The sequence below is a fragment of the Oryzias melastigma genome, linkage group LG6 (assembly GCF_002922805.2).
Source record: "Oryzias melastigma strain HK-1 linkage group LG6, ASM292280v2, whole genome shotgun sequence".
In the NCBI taxonomy this organism is placed as follows: Eukaryota; Metazoa; Chordata; class Actinopteri; order Beloniformes; family Adrianichthyidae; genus Oryzias; species Oryzias melastigma.
This window is the reverse complement of record NC_050517.1, coordinates 20990245-21006607: the sequence shown is the minus strand read 5'-3', so window position 1 is coordinate 21006607 and position 16363 is coordinate 20990245. Positions and strand designations below refer to the sequence as shown.

Below are 16363 nucleotides of genomic sequence, written 5' to 3'. Positions count from 1 at the left end.
TGGGGTTGTGAATTGCTATAAGCTAGTGGAAAAGATTATTTTAAAAAAGGATGGTGGGATATATCTACGCCAAAAGTCCCGCCCACAACCCAAAAGACAAATTTCTGATGATAAGCAGCTTCTCCGCAGAAAATGTGTCTTTAAAAATGACACAGGCTTATTGATTTTAGCAAAGAAAACTGCATATTGGTAATTAAAAGACTACTCTGAAAGATTTTTCCAAAAGATATAATACTGTCTCATATTACTTTCATTCGGTGACATCATCAATAATCGCCGGTTCGCTAGCTGTAGTGCAGAGCTTCCAGTGCTTGAATATACATAACAACAGCAGTTTTATAACTTTAAAAGGTCATGCTACAACAAAAAGTCATTACTTACATTTAAGTGTAAACTTCTGTGGTTCAGGGTGCACCCACGTGAAGAAAAGCGCTTCTCAAAGCGACGCGGTTTAACCTCGCGATGGAGGACTTTCACTGCTTGGAGGGTGAAGTTATAAAAATACATTTCCCACATGCATTTAAAGTGGGGAGAAGGGAAGAATTCGGATTGAGCCTAAGTCCCATTCCTCATCTTTACCTTCACCCTGCTCCAGAAAGTCTCTGTTTTTGTTTTTGTTGTTGTTCTTTTGCATCAATCTGACCTTGGACCAACATGTTGGGGTTGAACACCTGATTCCGGTAGTCAACTGTACTGTAGGTGTGGCACAGTCAAACCACAGCACCGCCTTGGAGAGCTGTGATGGACACTCCTAGATTAGTGCTGACAATATTATGCAAGCTAATCTGTTTCTCCAAGTCTCACTTTTTTAAACCTTATTTCTCTTCTGCAGCTGTTGGCTGTCCTCTGGAGAGGGGCTTTGTGTTTGATGAATGTGGACCTCCCTGTCCAGTTACCTGCTTCAACTATGACGTACCACTCGGGGTCATAGAGAGCCCCTGTTTCAAGCCCTGCGTCCCAGGCTGCCAGTGTCCCGCCGGTTTGATTCTGCACAACAACTCCTGCATCCAGCCAGAAAAGTGTCCCAAGATTATCCACGGCAGCCATTTGTAATTCCTCAGTTACATCTGGCTTTTATCTGTATGCACATTTACATGGATTTTGGTTACTGTACATTCAGTTACTGTACATTTAAAAAAACTTTACATGGACCTTCAGGTTGTGGATGAGAGCTGAATAGATGTATGTAGCACTGAAATATTTATACAATACACATTTTAGTTCCATAAGTTTACTTTTATTGTCATTCCTACATTTTTAACGCTTTTTATTTTTTATTGTCACAATATTTTTTTGAAGATCAAAGCAGCTTCTGTTTAACATGCAGGTTCATATAAGCAAAGTGCAATATGTCTGTGTGTGCAGCCAAAGACACTATCTCAGGAAGTTCCATTTTTTTCATTTTTGCAAATAAATCCAATCATTTATTGAGATTAGACGTGCTTCATTTGTGTTGAGTCACATGATGTGATGTCATCAGAAACACTTTACCATAGTTCCATTTAAAAATAGTTCATCAGTCTTAGCTGGAAGGAAAGATGATCTGGTTTATTCGTCAATAAATTCTAAGATATAACTTGATTCGAGACAAGGATTTGTTACCTTACAAAAAATATAAAGTTTTATTACTTTTCATTCTCAAAACTAGTTTTTTTATGGGATCAGAGAAATCTGGAAATAAATATGACTTTCTAATTTTTTAGGATTTTTTTATTATTATTTCTGTTGGATTCATACAGCTTCAACGCTAGCGGGTTAACTTAGCAATATAACTAAAATTATATGATGAAGCCAAACCCTAACTAACTTAAGCTGCAGTGTAGTCACATGATCACACACACATAAAAAGTACATTCATCCATATTGGGACCCAATTAAAAGCTACTATTCCTTGAAAACAGGGCTGTAAATAGCATATAATGAAATATAATGTTCATAGTAATAAGGCATATGGGTTTGGGTGTTTTTCTTGTTTTCTTTTGCACTTTATTTTCATAAACATTATCCTTTTTTAACTTAATTCATTCTTACAGAGATATTTTTTTTAATTATATTTCTTCAGGAACAGTTTTACGGTTCTTTTATTAGTTTATAAAAGCTTAAATGGGATTGGACCTTCATTTTTTTCAGATTTATTTTAAGTTTATGACTCTCCCAGAGTGCTCAGGTCCTCGTGATGGAGCCAAAAGTCAGAATTTAAACCCACAGCGAGGTCATATTTCAGCCCTGTAGATCAGCCTGCCTGAGGACATCATCCACTGTGGAGGTTTTCAAGAAAAACTTGAAAACTCATCTTTATTTTTACTGACTGCATAAAAATAAACAATTTCTAATCTAATATAATCTAATTTAACCATGTAATAATATAACTTTTACGTCATTTTTGCATGTCCACATGTTTTAATTTGATTATATAAATTTCCTAATAATTCAATTTAGTTTGATTGTAATTGTGGGATGTGTATGCGTTTTAATGTGTTTTTATTAATGTTTTTATGATTGCTATTTTAACAATAATTTTTATTTTATTATGGAAAGCACTCTGAGATTTTTTGTAGCAGGAAAAGTGCTATACAAATAAAGTTGAATTTGAATTACTAAAAAACATTATTTTCTGACAGATAAAATTTAAATTAATCTGTAAATTATCAAACCAATCCATGTGACATATTTAAGGAAGATATGTGAAATATCAACCACAAGTAAAGGCTCATTTCAGCTCATTTACATTTGTGTGTGATCATTTTTTAATTCAAGATATAAAAGTTTTGTCTGAGTGCCGTCATCTTTGTTCAAAAAAAGAAAAAAACAAACTGAATTATAATCTAATGAAAATTCAAGCTGTTTTTTCTTTAAACGTGGATTTTTATACTATCATAATTATATACGTTTATGTTAAAGAAAGTTTGTCAAGGATATTAATAATTTATTTTTTCTACTTCCTGTCAGCTTTGAATAAAACTACAGTAATTGAAATTAATTTCCTTTAAAGTTGTTTTTTAAGATTTCCTATTTTTTCACAATTTTTTGAAAATAGTCACAAAAATGACTTTTGAGTTTAAAGAAAAACTAATAGTGTTTTTGAACTTGCTTTTTTAACATTTGTGATTCATCTTCAATTAGAATCTTTGGATTTAAAGATTCCAATAAATAGTGCATAACATTAATCTAAAGCTATGTAATCATGCAAATGTTTGTTAGGCTTTATGTGCTGCAACAACAGCTAGATGTTCATTTGTGTTTATATAAATGCATTCAGTCAAAAAATGCCTTAACAATTAGACCAAAGGTAAGTTTTGAAAAAAACTTTCCTTCAAATTAAATATATATATATATATATTTTCAGACCAGATTTTAGCTTTTTAACAAAAAAAATATAATCATGATTATTCCAGCTTCTTACCTGTCACCTGTACACATCCTGCTAAAGTGGACAGGTGAGAAGCTTTCACTAGAACATCCACATTTGAGAACGTGTTCAGTGAATCACATAGTTGTGCATCACTTTTCTCTGTGTCTGACTGATACACTGACACTCCTTTGTTGTTGTAAGTGGATCCAGCTGCTGTAACCATAGTAATCTCCTGTATAATTCATCAGCGCAGAGCGGTGAAAACATGGCGCAGGTAAGGTGTTTTCTTGTTGTGTGAGAACCGCAGGGTTTTTTTTTTTTTTTTTTTTGTCGTGTCTGTGTCAAAAGCTGAAGCAGAAGTGCTTGCTCTGGGCTTCAGGACTGCATTGCGACTCTGCACCAGCTGCTGGGTAAGCCTGCAGGAGCCGAGTTTTCCTCTGAGGATGTCAGTCTTCTCTTCAGCAAAGTGTTTCATGTTCCCTCCAACTCCAGCGAAGCACATGCAGCCATGAAGAAGGCAAAATTCCAATTCAAACAACCTGATTATTTTCATTTAATATAAATTAGTGTTAAGAGTTTTAGGTAAATGCATGTATTTCAGGTTGCAGGACACAACAACTGCTGGTCCTCTGCCGATGGAAATCTTTTGGACGTTCTTGTGGAAATGGAAAAGGAGAGGGAAAAGAAGGAAATGGTGCAAATGTCATACACACTTCCTGAAAATTATGATGAGGATTACATATTTAGCTGACATGTTATAGTAAATGTTATTTTCTTTAGTTTCATTGGGACTTTCAGCTCCTAAACTCCAGCAACCTTCATCAGATGATGGATTACACAGAACAAAGCACAGATCCCAAACATGCTTACAACTCAGAGCCAGGATTTGTGCAGATACACACGAGTGAGAAGGTACGTTCTCTCAGAGAAATAGTCCTGCAGGGACATACGGAAAGTGTTGATCCTTCTTTTGTTTCCAAGGAACGAATGAGGAAGGTGACGGATGAACAGGAGTTCTGTGACAGAGATACAAGAGTGATGAGACTCAGAAAAGTAGCCAGGCAGTGCTGGGCCAAGTGAGAGTTAAGACTTTAATTAAAAATCCAATTTTGGTAACAGAATGTCTAAATATCTAAACTGGATTGTTTTAATTCAGATTTTTTCTAATCTTTTTACAGTCAGTTGCTACATAAATGACGGTAAACATGTCAATGTTTCCTTCAGATTGGCATCAGAGGGTGTGAAAAGCATGCTGTCCCCTCCCTGGCAGAGTCAGAACACGAGTTTCCGGGCTCAATCGTGGGGCTGTGTCACCCTGTCAGACGTCCTCCTCTTGGTGGAAGTGAAGTACGACGTGGTGAAGCAATTGCTTTTCACAGAAATGCTTCAGGAGCATCATAGTAAGGGCATGTCGTTCCGACCTGTTAGAAAAATGTCATCTTAACTCCAAGAGACCCAGAGGGGTTCCTGTTTTTTGTGCTTGTTCCTCAGCAAACAACGTTTGGGAAAATCTGCTTCCGTGGCAAAAGCAGAAGGAAGTGGAGATGCTGGAGGAGCTCGCAGAAGAGGCGCTGGAGTCTGCTGATGTGATTTGTTTGGCGATGCTGCCAGGAGCGTTCAGGATGTACAAGTAACTTATATTAAATCAATCTCATCAAGCAACAAGTAAAAATGACAGAAAAGATAGGAAATGAACTTAAATAAAATTGTCACCACAGTAAATTAAGAAAAAACTAATCTTAAAAAAAGTAAAATTTGTCTTTTTTTATTTATTAAATATTATTTAATAAGCAAAAAAGTAGCCCTGCAACAGACTAGTGACCTATTCATCTAAAAGGATTGGCTCCAGCAACACCCTAAAAATGATTCAGGAGCAAATAAATATAATCAAATTAATTTAGATCCCACATAATGAGACTAGAAGTCCAGTGATAGCTCATCTGGTAACTGGAAAAAAACTAGTAAAATTTGAATAAAATGTTAAATTATTTTATCCTCAGAACACTTTTGCTATAAAAAGTTATACCATCAGGTAATTTTTACCTGATATAATATACCTAATAAAAGGAATATAAAAAAGGTACATAAAAAATACATAAAAATATAGCAAAATATGGTAAATTAGAGAAGTTTTATTTTATTTTCAGCTGTGGTTTATGTAACAAGTAGAAATAAAAGCATAGGAAAATCCTAAAAACATGGGAAGTTGAAAAAATTCCTTCAAAAAAAAGGAATAATGATACTGGAGACTTGGCCTTTGGTCCACCCATTCATGGGACGTGTGAGACTTTACCCAGAGACCAATGGCACTCAGAAAAATGCAGCATATTGATAATCATGTAAATACTTTTACACTTGGGTGAAAATCCCCTGGCGATAGTGCTCTAAAGGTGAGGGTTCTGTTGCTCCATCAGAGCCAGTCTGGATGCATCAGAACCAAGCGGCCGAAGGTCCACAGAGCAATGCTGGACTGCTGTTTCTCTCCTGAACGAGATCCAGACTCTTTGTCAGCGAGAACAGCACACGCTGACCCACTTAACCCCGAGGTAAATGGAAAAAACAAGCATAACAAAGTGGGCTCCAATGATGTCTTTTTGACATTAATAAACTGATTATTTTCTTCCAGACTGCGCAGTGAGGATCCAATTCTCATGTGTCTTCACATCAGGCTGGCGACTCTTAAAGCCCAGAGGGAGAACGTGTCCTACAGCGGGCTCCTAGCAGCCCAGCAGTCCTGGGAAACATGGTGGCTGAACCAGGAAACAATAATGAGGATAAGGATTTACAATCATCAGCTTTTTTATGCTTATATTTAGACACGGTATATTTAATATTTTCAGGCCAAAAATGAGCAGTCCATGCAGAGCAGAGCAGGTCGCTCTGTGGCTTAATGCTGAAGAAAAAGAAGAGGAAAAAGAGGATCTCAAAACATTACAGCAGGTCAAGTAGATTCAAACATTAAGACAGAATAAAGAGGTTTTACTATTTTTAATAAGAAACACCTTTTCAGAAGGCAGCACTGCAGCTTTTAGTGCTGAGTCAGGACCAAGAAAGAAAGCATTTGATCAGAATGATACGTGAAATCTGCCAGGAGGAATCACTGGGGTCAGACTGCAAAATGCTTTCCAAAGAAAGTAAGTCATTCATCAGCTTTTACTTCCTTTTTCTTTTAACTCTTTTATTTCAGCAATTTGTTGTCTCACTTTTAACAGACAGCGAGCAGGTCACTCTGAGAGACGGATGTTTAAAAAGGCTGAAACAAATCCATGCTCAGACGCCATCAGAAGTGCAAACACATCTTCAGCTACAGGATTGTGCCCCGCCTATGATGATCCATCTAACCAAGCTTCAAGAAGTCCAAGCTTTGACTTTACTACAAGCTCTGGCAGACCGGGTGAGCGAGCAGAGTGGAGCATCAGCACGGTAGACGAGCATTTTTTTTAACCGTACATGGTGTGTGTCCCTCAGAATCTCGATGGCGTGCAAGCTCTGCGGGATAAATACATCTACGAAATACAAACGCAGCGCTTTAGCAGCCTGCTCCACCTCCTCAACACAGACTTTCCTGATCCAAACCTGACTGACAACAGCAGCAAAGACCAGAGCAGGTCTTCATGCGGCTCAGATGAGGAGCACATGAGCAAGGCATCAGCTGAGGCTCCAGGAGCTGATTCAATTAAAAGTGAACTCGATGAAGTTCCAGCTGAAGAGGACAAAAAGGAACTTTGTTCAGGTATTACTAACAATAAAATCAATGAATTCCTACTTGCGCAGCTGGAAGTATAATAGCTCATTTCTGCAGGTTGTGGAGCTGTCATTGAGGATCTACCCTACTTGGAAATTTCGTGTGCATCAGATGTGCAGGCCGTGGCTCCTGATGTAGAAGCTAACAGTGAAGAGAACAGTGCAACGGCGACCCCTGAGAGCTACGAGAAGCAGGAGTCTCTGATCGCGCTTGCTTGGAGCAAACCGACCGACTGTGACACAGCAGATGCTGGACAGAGTCCAGATGTAAAGGGCAGTGAGATGACTCCAATCCTGCCTGCACAATCTACAGAAACAGTCCAGCAAGGCGATGGGGAGGAGCAGAAGTCGGCTTTGGCTCCATGTGATCCACAGTCTGCAGATCAAACCACAACGGTAGAACAGGTAGAACATCAGCGCACAGAACTCTATAAATATTTTTTTTGTGTTATATTGTCTAATTTTATCATTGTTTATAAAAGAGAGAAAAAGCGGGATGGGGAGACACCTCAGAAAAAGACCATAAAATGTGTGTAAAAGAAGAAGAGAACGCCCAGAATATGCAGGGAGAACTTTCTGGAGATGCTGATGACCTCGACTCTGGAAGGTCCAGTCTGATTGCCGACGCTGACAGAGAGATGAGCGAGGTGGAAAAGTGTCAAACTGAAAGCAAGTCTGACCAGTGTGACCTGGAAGAACCCTCTAAATGTGAGGAGATGCTTCACCAAGAATCAGTGGTAAGACCATGGGAGTATTTGTGAACTGTATATCAGCCGAAGATCTAACCAGATATTTAATCAACCAGGCGGTTGATGAAATGGTCTCAGTGAGTAACCGTGAGAGGGAACAGACTCTAGTGGAGAAGGAGCGAATGGCAGAACCGGTGTCGGTGATGGAGAGGGAGAAAACCATGCGCAACTTGGTGGATATACAAAGAAAGGTGGAGCAAAAGCAGCAGAGGGACAAAGAAAGACAGCTGCTGAGGGTGAGAAGAGCCGACGGAGAAACATCAGAGTGATGATCACAGCCAGAATGTGTGCTCAGCTTCATTGGTTTTCAGGTTCAGGAGCGCCTGTCCATCATCCAGAACAGAAAGGCTGAAGGAGATCTGCTGGGCGTTAAGCACACAGACCGGCTGAAGCATCTCACCCAAGATCTGTTAAAGGTAAACGAGTTTCTGACCTACATAGAGGTCTGACAGCCACCGCTGCTTTTGCTGTGTCACAGAAAGACAAGATCCGGCAGAAGGCGGTCGTTCGAGAGCGACTGGAGCAGGTGAGGAGAGAACGCTCCAGCATCATGCAGTCCAAACGGGACAGGTAAACCTTTGATCTCATCGGGACACACACAATGTAACACTACTAACCTGCGCTGTGTATTCCTCAGGAATACTGCAGGATTTAAGGAACTGCTGGCTCCAGTGGCTCATCACCAGGACGTAGAAAGTGGAAGTGACTAAGACAAGAACGCCTTGGTTCTAATGTCATGCAATAGTTGAAGTGTTATGTTAATATGCACACTACTAAACATTCTAACCAATTATTTTACTATAAAAATGTCATTAAAATTGTGGTAATTTCAAAACTATGTTTTTACAGCAAAATATGTGCTACGCCACCAACTTTTCTGTTTTTGGTCACGGCTTTAAGGAGAATGGAAGAGTTCCATCTTCTATTTTATACTATTATGTTAGTTTTTAGAACTCGTGTACCATTTGGGGTACATCGTGGGATAGGCTCCAGCAACCATTTGGCTCAGAAAGGGATCAAGTGGCTTTAGAAATTGGTAAAGCACCCCCCCTTCCAACCCCTTAATGCCATCAAGCAGGGAGGCATTGGGTCCCATTTTTAAGAGTCTTGATATGGTATGACAGCCTAGATTTGAACTCACGACCTTCCAGTCTCAGGGCGGACACTCTCCCACCACCGAGCTAACACTGTGTATGTTAGCTTTTAGTTATTCTAATGTTTGACTGGATCAAAAATTGATCATTTTATCACCTTTTTCTCATGAATTGAATCAGCAAAGGTGTAAACACCTCGTAAAGAAGGCACACCTGAAAATCCATTTATCTTAAAGCTAGACTTGGTAGGAGCTTGAAGTTTGACACATTTGTTCATTTTGTATTCATGTACATTAGCAATAGAGCTTTTTTTGACCCCCTCCATTTATCTGGAGTTGATTAATTTTGGCCCTTAAACCATTTTTCTTGCAGTAGAGTAACAATTTTAAGCTCCTTACAAGATTAAAGCTTGACTTAAAGACTTTTATTTAAAATTCCTACTTAATCTTCAGTCTTTTCCAAAGCAAAAATGTGGTTTACAGACGTATGAGTAGTCATACTGATAGCTAGACCTACTTCTTTTCACTAATGAGTTCTGGTATTTAGTAAAAATAGTAGAAACACTAAACCAGTTTAGTAGTACAACTCGTCCAACTAAATCCGACTTATTTTTGGCTTCTAGCAATAAAATTCTTGACAGTACAACATAAATACTGTTGTAAGGCAAATTTCTGTTAATTTGTAGTCGTTTATTATACATTTTGACAACCATAAGCATCAACAATTATGTAATTTGACAAGAACCCACCCCTTAAACCTTGTGCACTTTCGCCCTTCGTGGCCATATTTACAGAAACAATGACTTTCAGAGGTGCATGTAAACAGTGACTCCGCGGTCCTCACGTCATGTTGCTGCTCGCAGAAGGAGAACAGGATGACACAGCTGCTGGATTAATGCACGGGGACTGGATTTATTTACAGGTATTTTGAGATAGGAAAATTCCAACATTACGGGGGGGTGGGGGGCATGTTTGACTAGCAACTCTACAACGGGAAGATATGTATGATACAAAGCTTTCCCTCCCAACGGTTCTGGTAATTATTTCTACATCTGATTCTTCTGAGCAAATAAAAACATTCTTCTTTAGAGAACTATATTTGGTGTCCGATCTCACTGCAGCTCAACGCAAAGCAGGAATACCTACCACCCCTAAGAAGCTGGAACATTCCACAGCAGCTCGCCAACACAATGAGCCACTGCACTGCACACATACACGAGTACAAAGCTTTAAGGATTGGAGTTTCAGAACACAACAACATTCACACCAAGAAATTTCAGACAACGAAAAAGCCAAACAAAAACAAAAACGTAGTGCTTTATCTGACCGGTGGTACACTTCCGTTTTTAATGGACCTCACAGCTCGGAACAAAAACATTCCTTGCAAATCAATGGATCAAGTTTTCGCTAAGATGGGAGTTTAAATCATGAGCGTTCTTTGTCATTAGGCCGGTTCTTGCAGCAGTTGGGCGAAACTCTGAATTTTAAACAGCTGCAGTGTCAAACTTCTTTTAAAAAGCTTCTGGAGTTTGAATCTAAATGATCAAAGTCTTCAGCAAGAACGAACATGCGCTTGTATGTGATTGACTAAACTACACATTTTACAGGATACTTCACAATATGTGCATTTTGTACACTAGACTGTTGTTTTTCCCCACAGTAAAACATAAAAAAGCTTAAAACGAGAACAAGGATGCCCAAATGATGCAGAGTCAGAGTACTTTCTTGCTGGAGAAATTGATGAACACTGATGTCCAATAACACAAAACGGTCACCGCACATCCGGGGTCTCTTCGACTCGGGGGGCACCACAGAACGGAGGAGGGAGGACGATTGCATTTGTCTTTTTCACTGGACTCGTCAAAGAAAACAAATCGGAATCTATGTGCAATAAGTCTTGATTTAGCAATGGAAACGGAGGGCTGCGCGTGTATTATTTAGCTTTCAATGTGTGCGCAAGTCTGTGTATGAGTCTATTGGTGTGCACACTGCACCCCGGGGCCATGGTGGCCCCCTTCCTCATCAGAGCTATCGTTATACGCCTCTCTTCTGGCCCCGCTTCCAAAGCCTTGACTCCGGTCGAACTCGGTCAAGTCAACTTCCTCTGCGTCTGCCGCAATGATGGGGTCGTCGGCACGAGCAGGCAGCAAACATTCCAGGTCCTTAAAGACACAAAGCCAACAGTATTTAAAAAAAAAAATAAAAAACACCTTAAATCACATGTGTCAAAGTCTGGCCCTCCAGATCATTTTATTTTATTGTTATTAATGGCCCGATGTTATCTGGCGCTTATTTCTAACTTGTATAGTTTTGACAAAATATATGATGGAGAGTTACTAAAAGTTATCTAAGATTCAAGCTGTTTTATTTTAGAATAATATTCCTGCCTCTTTATTATTCATAGTTATGTTAAAAAGTTACATTTTTAAAGTTTTGAAAATTGTCTTTCTGCTAGCTTTTTGTACTATTTTGGCATTCACTAAGATTCTTTAGGCTATTTTGGACTTTAGCTAATATTCCAGCTACATGCTAGCTGTTTTGGCTAACCTATTTTTTTTTTAGGCAAATTTAGCAATTAACTACTATTTTAGCTGTCCATCAGCTTCAGTGTTTTAAGCTATCATCTATCGCAGGTAATGCTATATATCTACTTCATAATTATGTTAAAAAGGTAAGACTTTAAAGTTTTAAAAATGTAGTTTTGGTGTGTTCAATCAATGTTTTACGTGTTCGGCCCCCAACCTAAGGTGTGTTTTAGATTTTAGCCACTTGGGCGATTGAGTTGGACGCCCCTGCCTTAAAGAAAGTTCATCGTAGATTCACTCACGTTCAGCTTGTCAGGGCTGATCCAGTTGTTTTCAGGGAACTGGACGTCAAACTTGATGTAAAGATCGCCCTTCTCAAATGGATTTCTGTACTGAGGCATCCCCTCTCCTTTCACCACTCGAACACAACCTGTCACGCACACAGGAGAGAAGCTAAAGCAAACGTGCTCAACATTTAAATGACAAAATGACACTGAATTCATGTTGTAAAAGAGAAGCACTCGGTCTTTTAGTTATTTAAGATCTCCCTTAAAAATGATGGTTTCTCACATTGGTCTTTTGAATTGGACAAATGAAGTTTACCTGGCTCAATGACCTTCCCTGGGGGGTATTTAATAAGCAGCTGACGTCCATCCAGGTGTGTGACAGTCATCTGGAATCCACAGAGAGCCTCGACCAGACCGATGCGGTGGACCATGTGAAGATCGCTTCCTTCACGCCGGAATTCCTGAAGCAACATGAAATATTACTTTCTTCCAAAGTTTTCACACAGCACTTGATGTTTTTCGCATCAGTACCTCATGCTCCTTCTCTTGAAGCACCAGAACTATGTCTCCGGGTTCTACGCCGGGTGCTTGGTCGGCTTCCCCAGAAAATGTGATCTTCTGTCCATGTTTCATGCCTTTGTCCACGTGAACCTCCAGAAGTTTTGTTTCCTTGCACACTTTTTGGCCCTCGCACTTTTTGCAGCGATCTTTCTCGTTTATCACCTCACCTGGACAGGAACGCAAAAGAGTTTTTGGATTGTGTACCACTTGTTTTGGAAGCAAAGAATCTGCTATGTGAATTACCCTCTCCGCTGCAGTCTGTACAGACCGACTGCATCTGCTGAACCATCCCAGGAGCCAGCTGTCTGATCATGATCCTCATGCCTCTTCCCCTGCAGGCCACACACTTCTGCACCGCTCCTGCTTTACCTCCTTGACTACGAAGAAAAAATGCTTCAAGTTAAGGCGTTGGCATAAAAACGTCAACACTTAAAAGTTTATAACAAGTTATCTGGATCTGAAATTTCATTCATTATCATTTTTAAATAAAAAAAGGAGAAGGAAAACTTACCCATTGCAGGCACTACACAACACATTCTTACTGAGCTGCAGTTTTGTGGTTTTGCCATTGTACAAGTCTTCAAGAGACACTCTGTGGGACAAAGCAGTTTTTATGAATGAGTTTTGGTGTTTGAACCCCCCTGTAAGGCATGTACAGTCCACAGTGCTTACTTCAGAGGATGGATCATATCGTCTCCTCTTCTCTTGCCTCCGTTGCGTCCTCTGCTTTGTCCACCCATGAACCCAAAGAGTCCACCTCCGAAAATGTGAGAGAAAATATCCTCCATGCCTGGACCTCCGCCTCCGCCCTCTCGCAGCCCTTGTTCTCCATAACGATCGTAAAGCTCCTTTTTCTCTGGGTTTGTCAACACCTCGTAGGCAAAGCTTATTTCTTTAAACTGAGAAGAGAATGATACGGTCAGGAATAAATCTTGAAGTAGCGTATGAGAATAAATTTAATATCTTGGCTTTGAAATTGAAATTCTGTGTTAATAAAAACGAGTGTTCTCATACCTTGTCTCCAGCTTCAGGATTCTTGTCAGGATGGTACTCTTTGGCTAGTTTACGGTACGCCTGAAAAGAGTCAAAAATCCAAAAGAATAAATCATCAAAATGTCCCATATTTGATTAATTCTGTGGTAAATACCCAGGACAGAAGCTGATTTTATAGCCATAACTATGCCTGACAGTTAGGGTCTACTGGCAAAAAACAAAGGTAAACATATATTCAATTGCCAAAACTTTAATAAATAAATAAAATCAACTCCAACTTGTTGTTGGTTGGAGGAGGAGATAAGTTAGACATAGACTACTATTTTAACAGATTTTTTTATTTTTATTTAACCGTCTTTCACTGCTTGGTTTTCCTTTGTGAGCATTATATAGCTGCTGCAAAGATGTAAACATATTTTTAAAGAATATATTTTTTAATCGTTTTTTGTTCGTTTTTTGCACCCATCAACGATGCAGTAAACTCTACTTTGATTAATTCAGAATATTTTTAGCCATCACAAAGGTTGTACAAACTTACATATGGTAAAAAAAAAAAAACTAAATAAATTAAATAAACCACAAAAATCAATAACCATAAACGAAGGCCTTTTAATTATGAAGGGGAACTTTTCTTGGTATCCTGTTTCATAAATACTTTTTTATTTTATATACAGTTATTGTTAATATTGTAACATACTTATTAGTTTCAATTGGGAATTTCACAAACTATGTCAATAGATTTGTGAGAATCAGAGCTAAGTTGACAGGGAACTGGAGATTTTTACAATTTAATAAACAACTATATCTGAATTTTTAATATAAATGTTAAATTCTAATGGGTAAATTTTAAAAGCATTTTGTCACAAATGTATACACTTTAAATGCATTTTTTAAAATAATCTAAGACATTATTTGGTTGAAATATTTTGAGCTTATAGTTAAAGTTAAAAAAAAATTGTACTTTAGAAATATGTTCCTAACCCTCTTTAACAGCTTGTGTTGCAACTTTTTCCTACTCACTGATCAATGAATACAAGGGATTTTAAAACGGAAGTCAACAAAATAAGAGGGTTTGGGGAGGACAACCTTATTTGGAAGTCACAGAAAACAAGGAAAAAATGAATAAATTGTGTTTTGTTTTTCATATTTTCATTTGACAGTTGGCCTCAAAGTATGAGTTAAAGATGAAACTTCTCAGAGAAAAAAATCTAAAGCTTGAAATCTTTAGAAGAAAACCCCCAAGGATGATTTAAAAAAAAAAAAACATACCGTCTAAATATGTCACTTCCTAAAGCAAATAATAAATATCCATCCAGTGGGCTACCAAGCGTCCAAAATAATATAAAACTAAGAAACGTTTGGTATTTTACTAACAACTTGTCACTTACGCATAAGTTTGTTAGCTTTAAGCCACCTTATCCCAGAGCTAGGCCAAGCTTTGCGTTTCCTGTCGAAGGTTTAAAACCCATCGTGATAATGCAGTAGTCTTTTAATTAAAAGTACGAGGTCACCTGCGCAGCCGACGTTGCCTCGTTACAATGTTGATGGAGGCTGTTAGCTGAAAATGTGTCACCTAGCCTTAATAGCCGGCAACCTCCCGCACTCCTGGTCACTTGATGTTCTATTAGCGGGCTATCTTCGTCCTTTAAAAAATTCAATAAATTGTAGCTTTTATACGCGCGTTACCAGCTCTACATATTACTTCAGCTGATCATAAATCGCGTTGACACTAAATATTTTAGTCAACTGGCGTGCTAGCAAGCCCATAGTCCTGTCACTATAAGCTAGCTCACATCCATTAGCTTGTTTTTAGGCCACATAACACTTCTGACCTCTCATTCGCTTCATTCCCCTCAGACTTTAATAAACCTTTCTTCGATGAGTAAAAGCACCCACCTTTTTTAGTTCATTCTCGGAGGCAGAAGGTGATACTCCAAGGATGTCGTATAACTTCGTGTCGGCAACGTTCGCCATGATGCTAACCGGCTGCTACGAAAAGTCGTTCTGCGGAGGCTCATACGTGAGCGGAGCGAGAAGGTTCACCGGCAGGGGCTGTCCAAGTTTCTGCCGGATCCAGACACCCACCGACAAATAAATAAAAACAACAAAAAAACTAATTATACAGCCATGGCCATAACCACCCAGAAACAATATTTATTGCACATTTATAATATCTATACCACATACAGAGATGGGTTGGAAATACAAATTTTTACAGTTACAAATAATTTTGTACATATTGTCCTAGTAAATCAAACTATTTACTTTTCACTTGAGCATTCACTTGTCATTAAAAAATAATAATTCTACTACTAAGTCATTTTTTAAATATATATTTTTATTATTTATTCTGGGGCTCTGCATAATATTAATATTGGTTGATATTAACATAAAAATGTAATAATTAATTTCTGCCAATAAGTCTAACTAATGTTGATACTGACTTTAAAATTTAAACAGGTTATGAAAAATATTATATATATATATTTTTTTTTTATGAAACAGGGTCCATAATCTTTAAAGTGTCAGGCGGTGTATTCATTCTACTTTTTCTTTTATTATTATTATAATAACTGGACAGGGCCTAACACTTTAATATTGTGTGATATTGTCTGCCTAATTATAGTCAACTGTTATCATAGTTTACACATTTTCAAACCACAATTTACTAGACAGTAACTTCAGTTTAATACTTGTGGGTAACATTACTGAATTCTTCATATGTGTCCTTTTTTATGATTTTTTTTATGGTTTTACAGTATAAATGTGTGGAAAAATGAATGAATCCACTCTTGTAAATCAACTCAAAAATAGTTGTCATTTATTTATTTTTTAAAACAACCAAAAAAAATATAACAAAGAAAAAAGTAGATGTTTTTTCAGAGATTAAATATGATGTGCTTTTTTGAACTTCAGGGCCACCGTAGTATGTGTTTTGTTTCTATCCAAGAGATTTCTAAACACACCTTAATCAAAATTGGAAAGATAAAAAATAACCTACTTGTAAAGTCATAGATTTTTAAGCCTTTTCTAACGTCAAAATAAAAACATATTATGTT

General features: G+C 38.1%; 4 protein-coding genes across 7 annotated transcripts in view; 3 read left to right on the top strand and 1 right to left on the bottom strand.

The window, feature by feature from the left end:
- LOC112152717 (kielin cysteine rich BMP regulator) overlaps positions 1-1436 on the top strand; it is a 28251-nt gene extending 26815 nt beyond the window's left edge. For all 4 annotated transcript variants that reach the window (XM_036212418.1, XM_024282469.2, XM_036212417.1 and 1 more), the window contains one exon: positions 833-1436. In XM_036212418.1, coding sequence (XP_036068311.1) covers positions 833-1053 — 221 coding nt within the window. In that variant the 3' untranslated portion in view covers positions 1054-1436. The remainder of the gene's footprint in view (positions 1-832) is intronic.
- A 2516-nt stretch (positions 1437-3952) lies between these two features.
- On the top strand, positions 3953-6168 carry LOC112152584. Its single transcript, XM_024282247.2, has 7 exons — positions 3953-4046; positions 4133-4264; positions 4334-4428; positions 4577-4752; positions 4844-4982; positions 5767-5898; positions 5979-6168. Exons 1-7 carry the CDS (start codon positions 4017-4019, stop codon positions 6166-6168), a joined length of 894 nt encoding a protein of 297 aa, XP_024138015.1. The 5' UTR covers positions 3953-4016.
- LOC112152583 lies at positions 6131-8865 on the top strand. Its single transcript, XM_024282246.2, has 9 exons — positions 6131-6486; positions 6565-6746; positions 6821-7085; positions 7155-7501; positions 7579-7833; positions 7902-8081; positions 8157-8261; positions 8324-8415; positions 8483-8865. Exons 1-9 carry the CDS (start codon positions 6423-6425, stop codon positions 8553-8555), a joined length of 1563 nt encoding a protein of 520 aa, XP_024138014.1. The 5' UTR covers positions 6131-6422; the 3' UTR covers positions 8556-8865.
- A 748-nt stretch (positions 8866-9613) lies between these two features.
- On the bottom strand, positions 9614-15441 carry dnaja2b (DnaJ heat shock protein family (Hsp40) member A2b). Its single transcript, XM_024282248.2, has 9 exons — positions 15201-15441; positions 13326-13385; positions 12984-13210; positions 12823-12903; positions 12555-12688; positions 12282-12478; positions 12067-12211; positions 11766-11893; positions 9614-11100 (listed from the first exon to the last, which is right to left on the bottom strand). Exons 1-9 carry the CDS (start codon positions 15276-15278, stop codon positions 10912-10914), a joined length of 1239 nt encoding a protein of 412 aa, XP_024138016.1. The 5' UTR covers positions 15279-15441; the 3' UTR covers positions 9614-10911.
- Between the last annotated feature and the right edge of the window lie 922 nt (positions 15442-16363).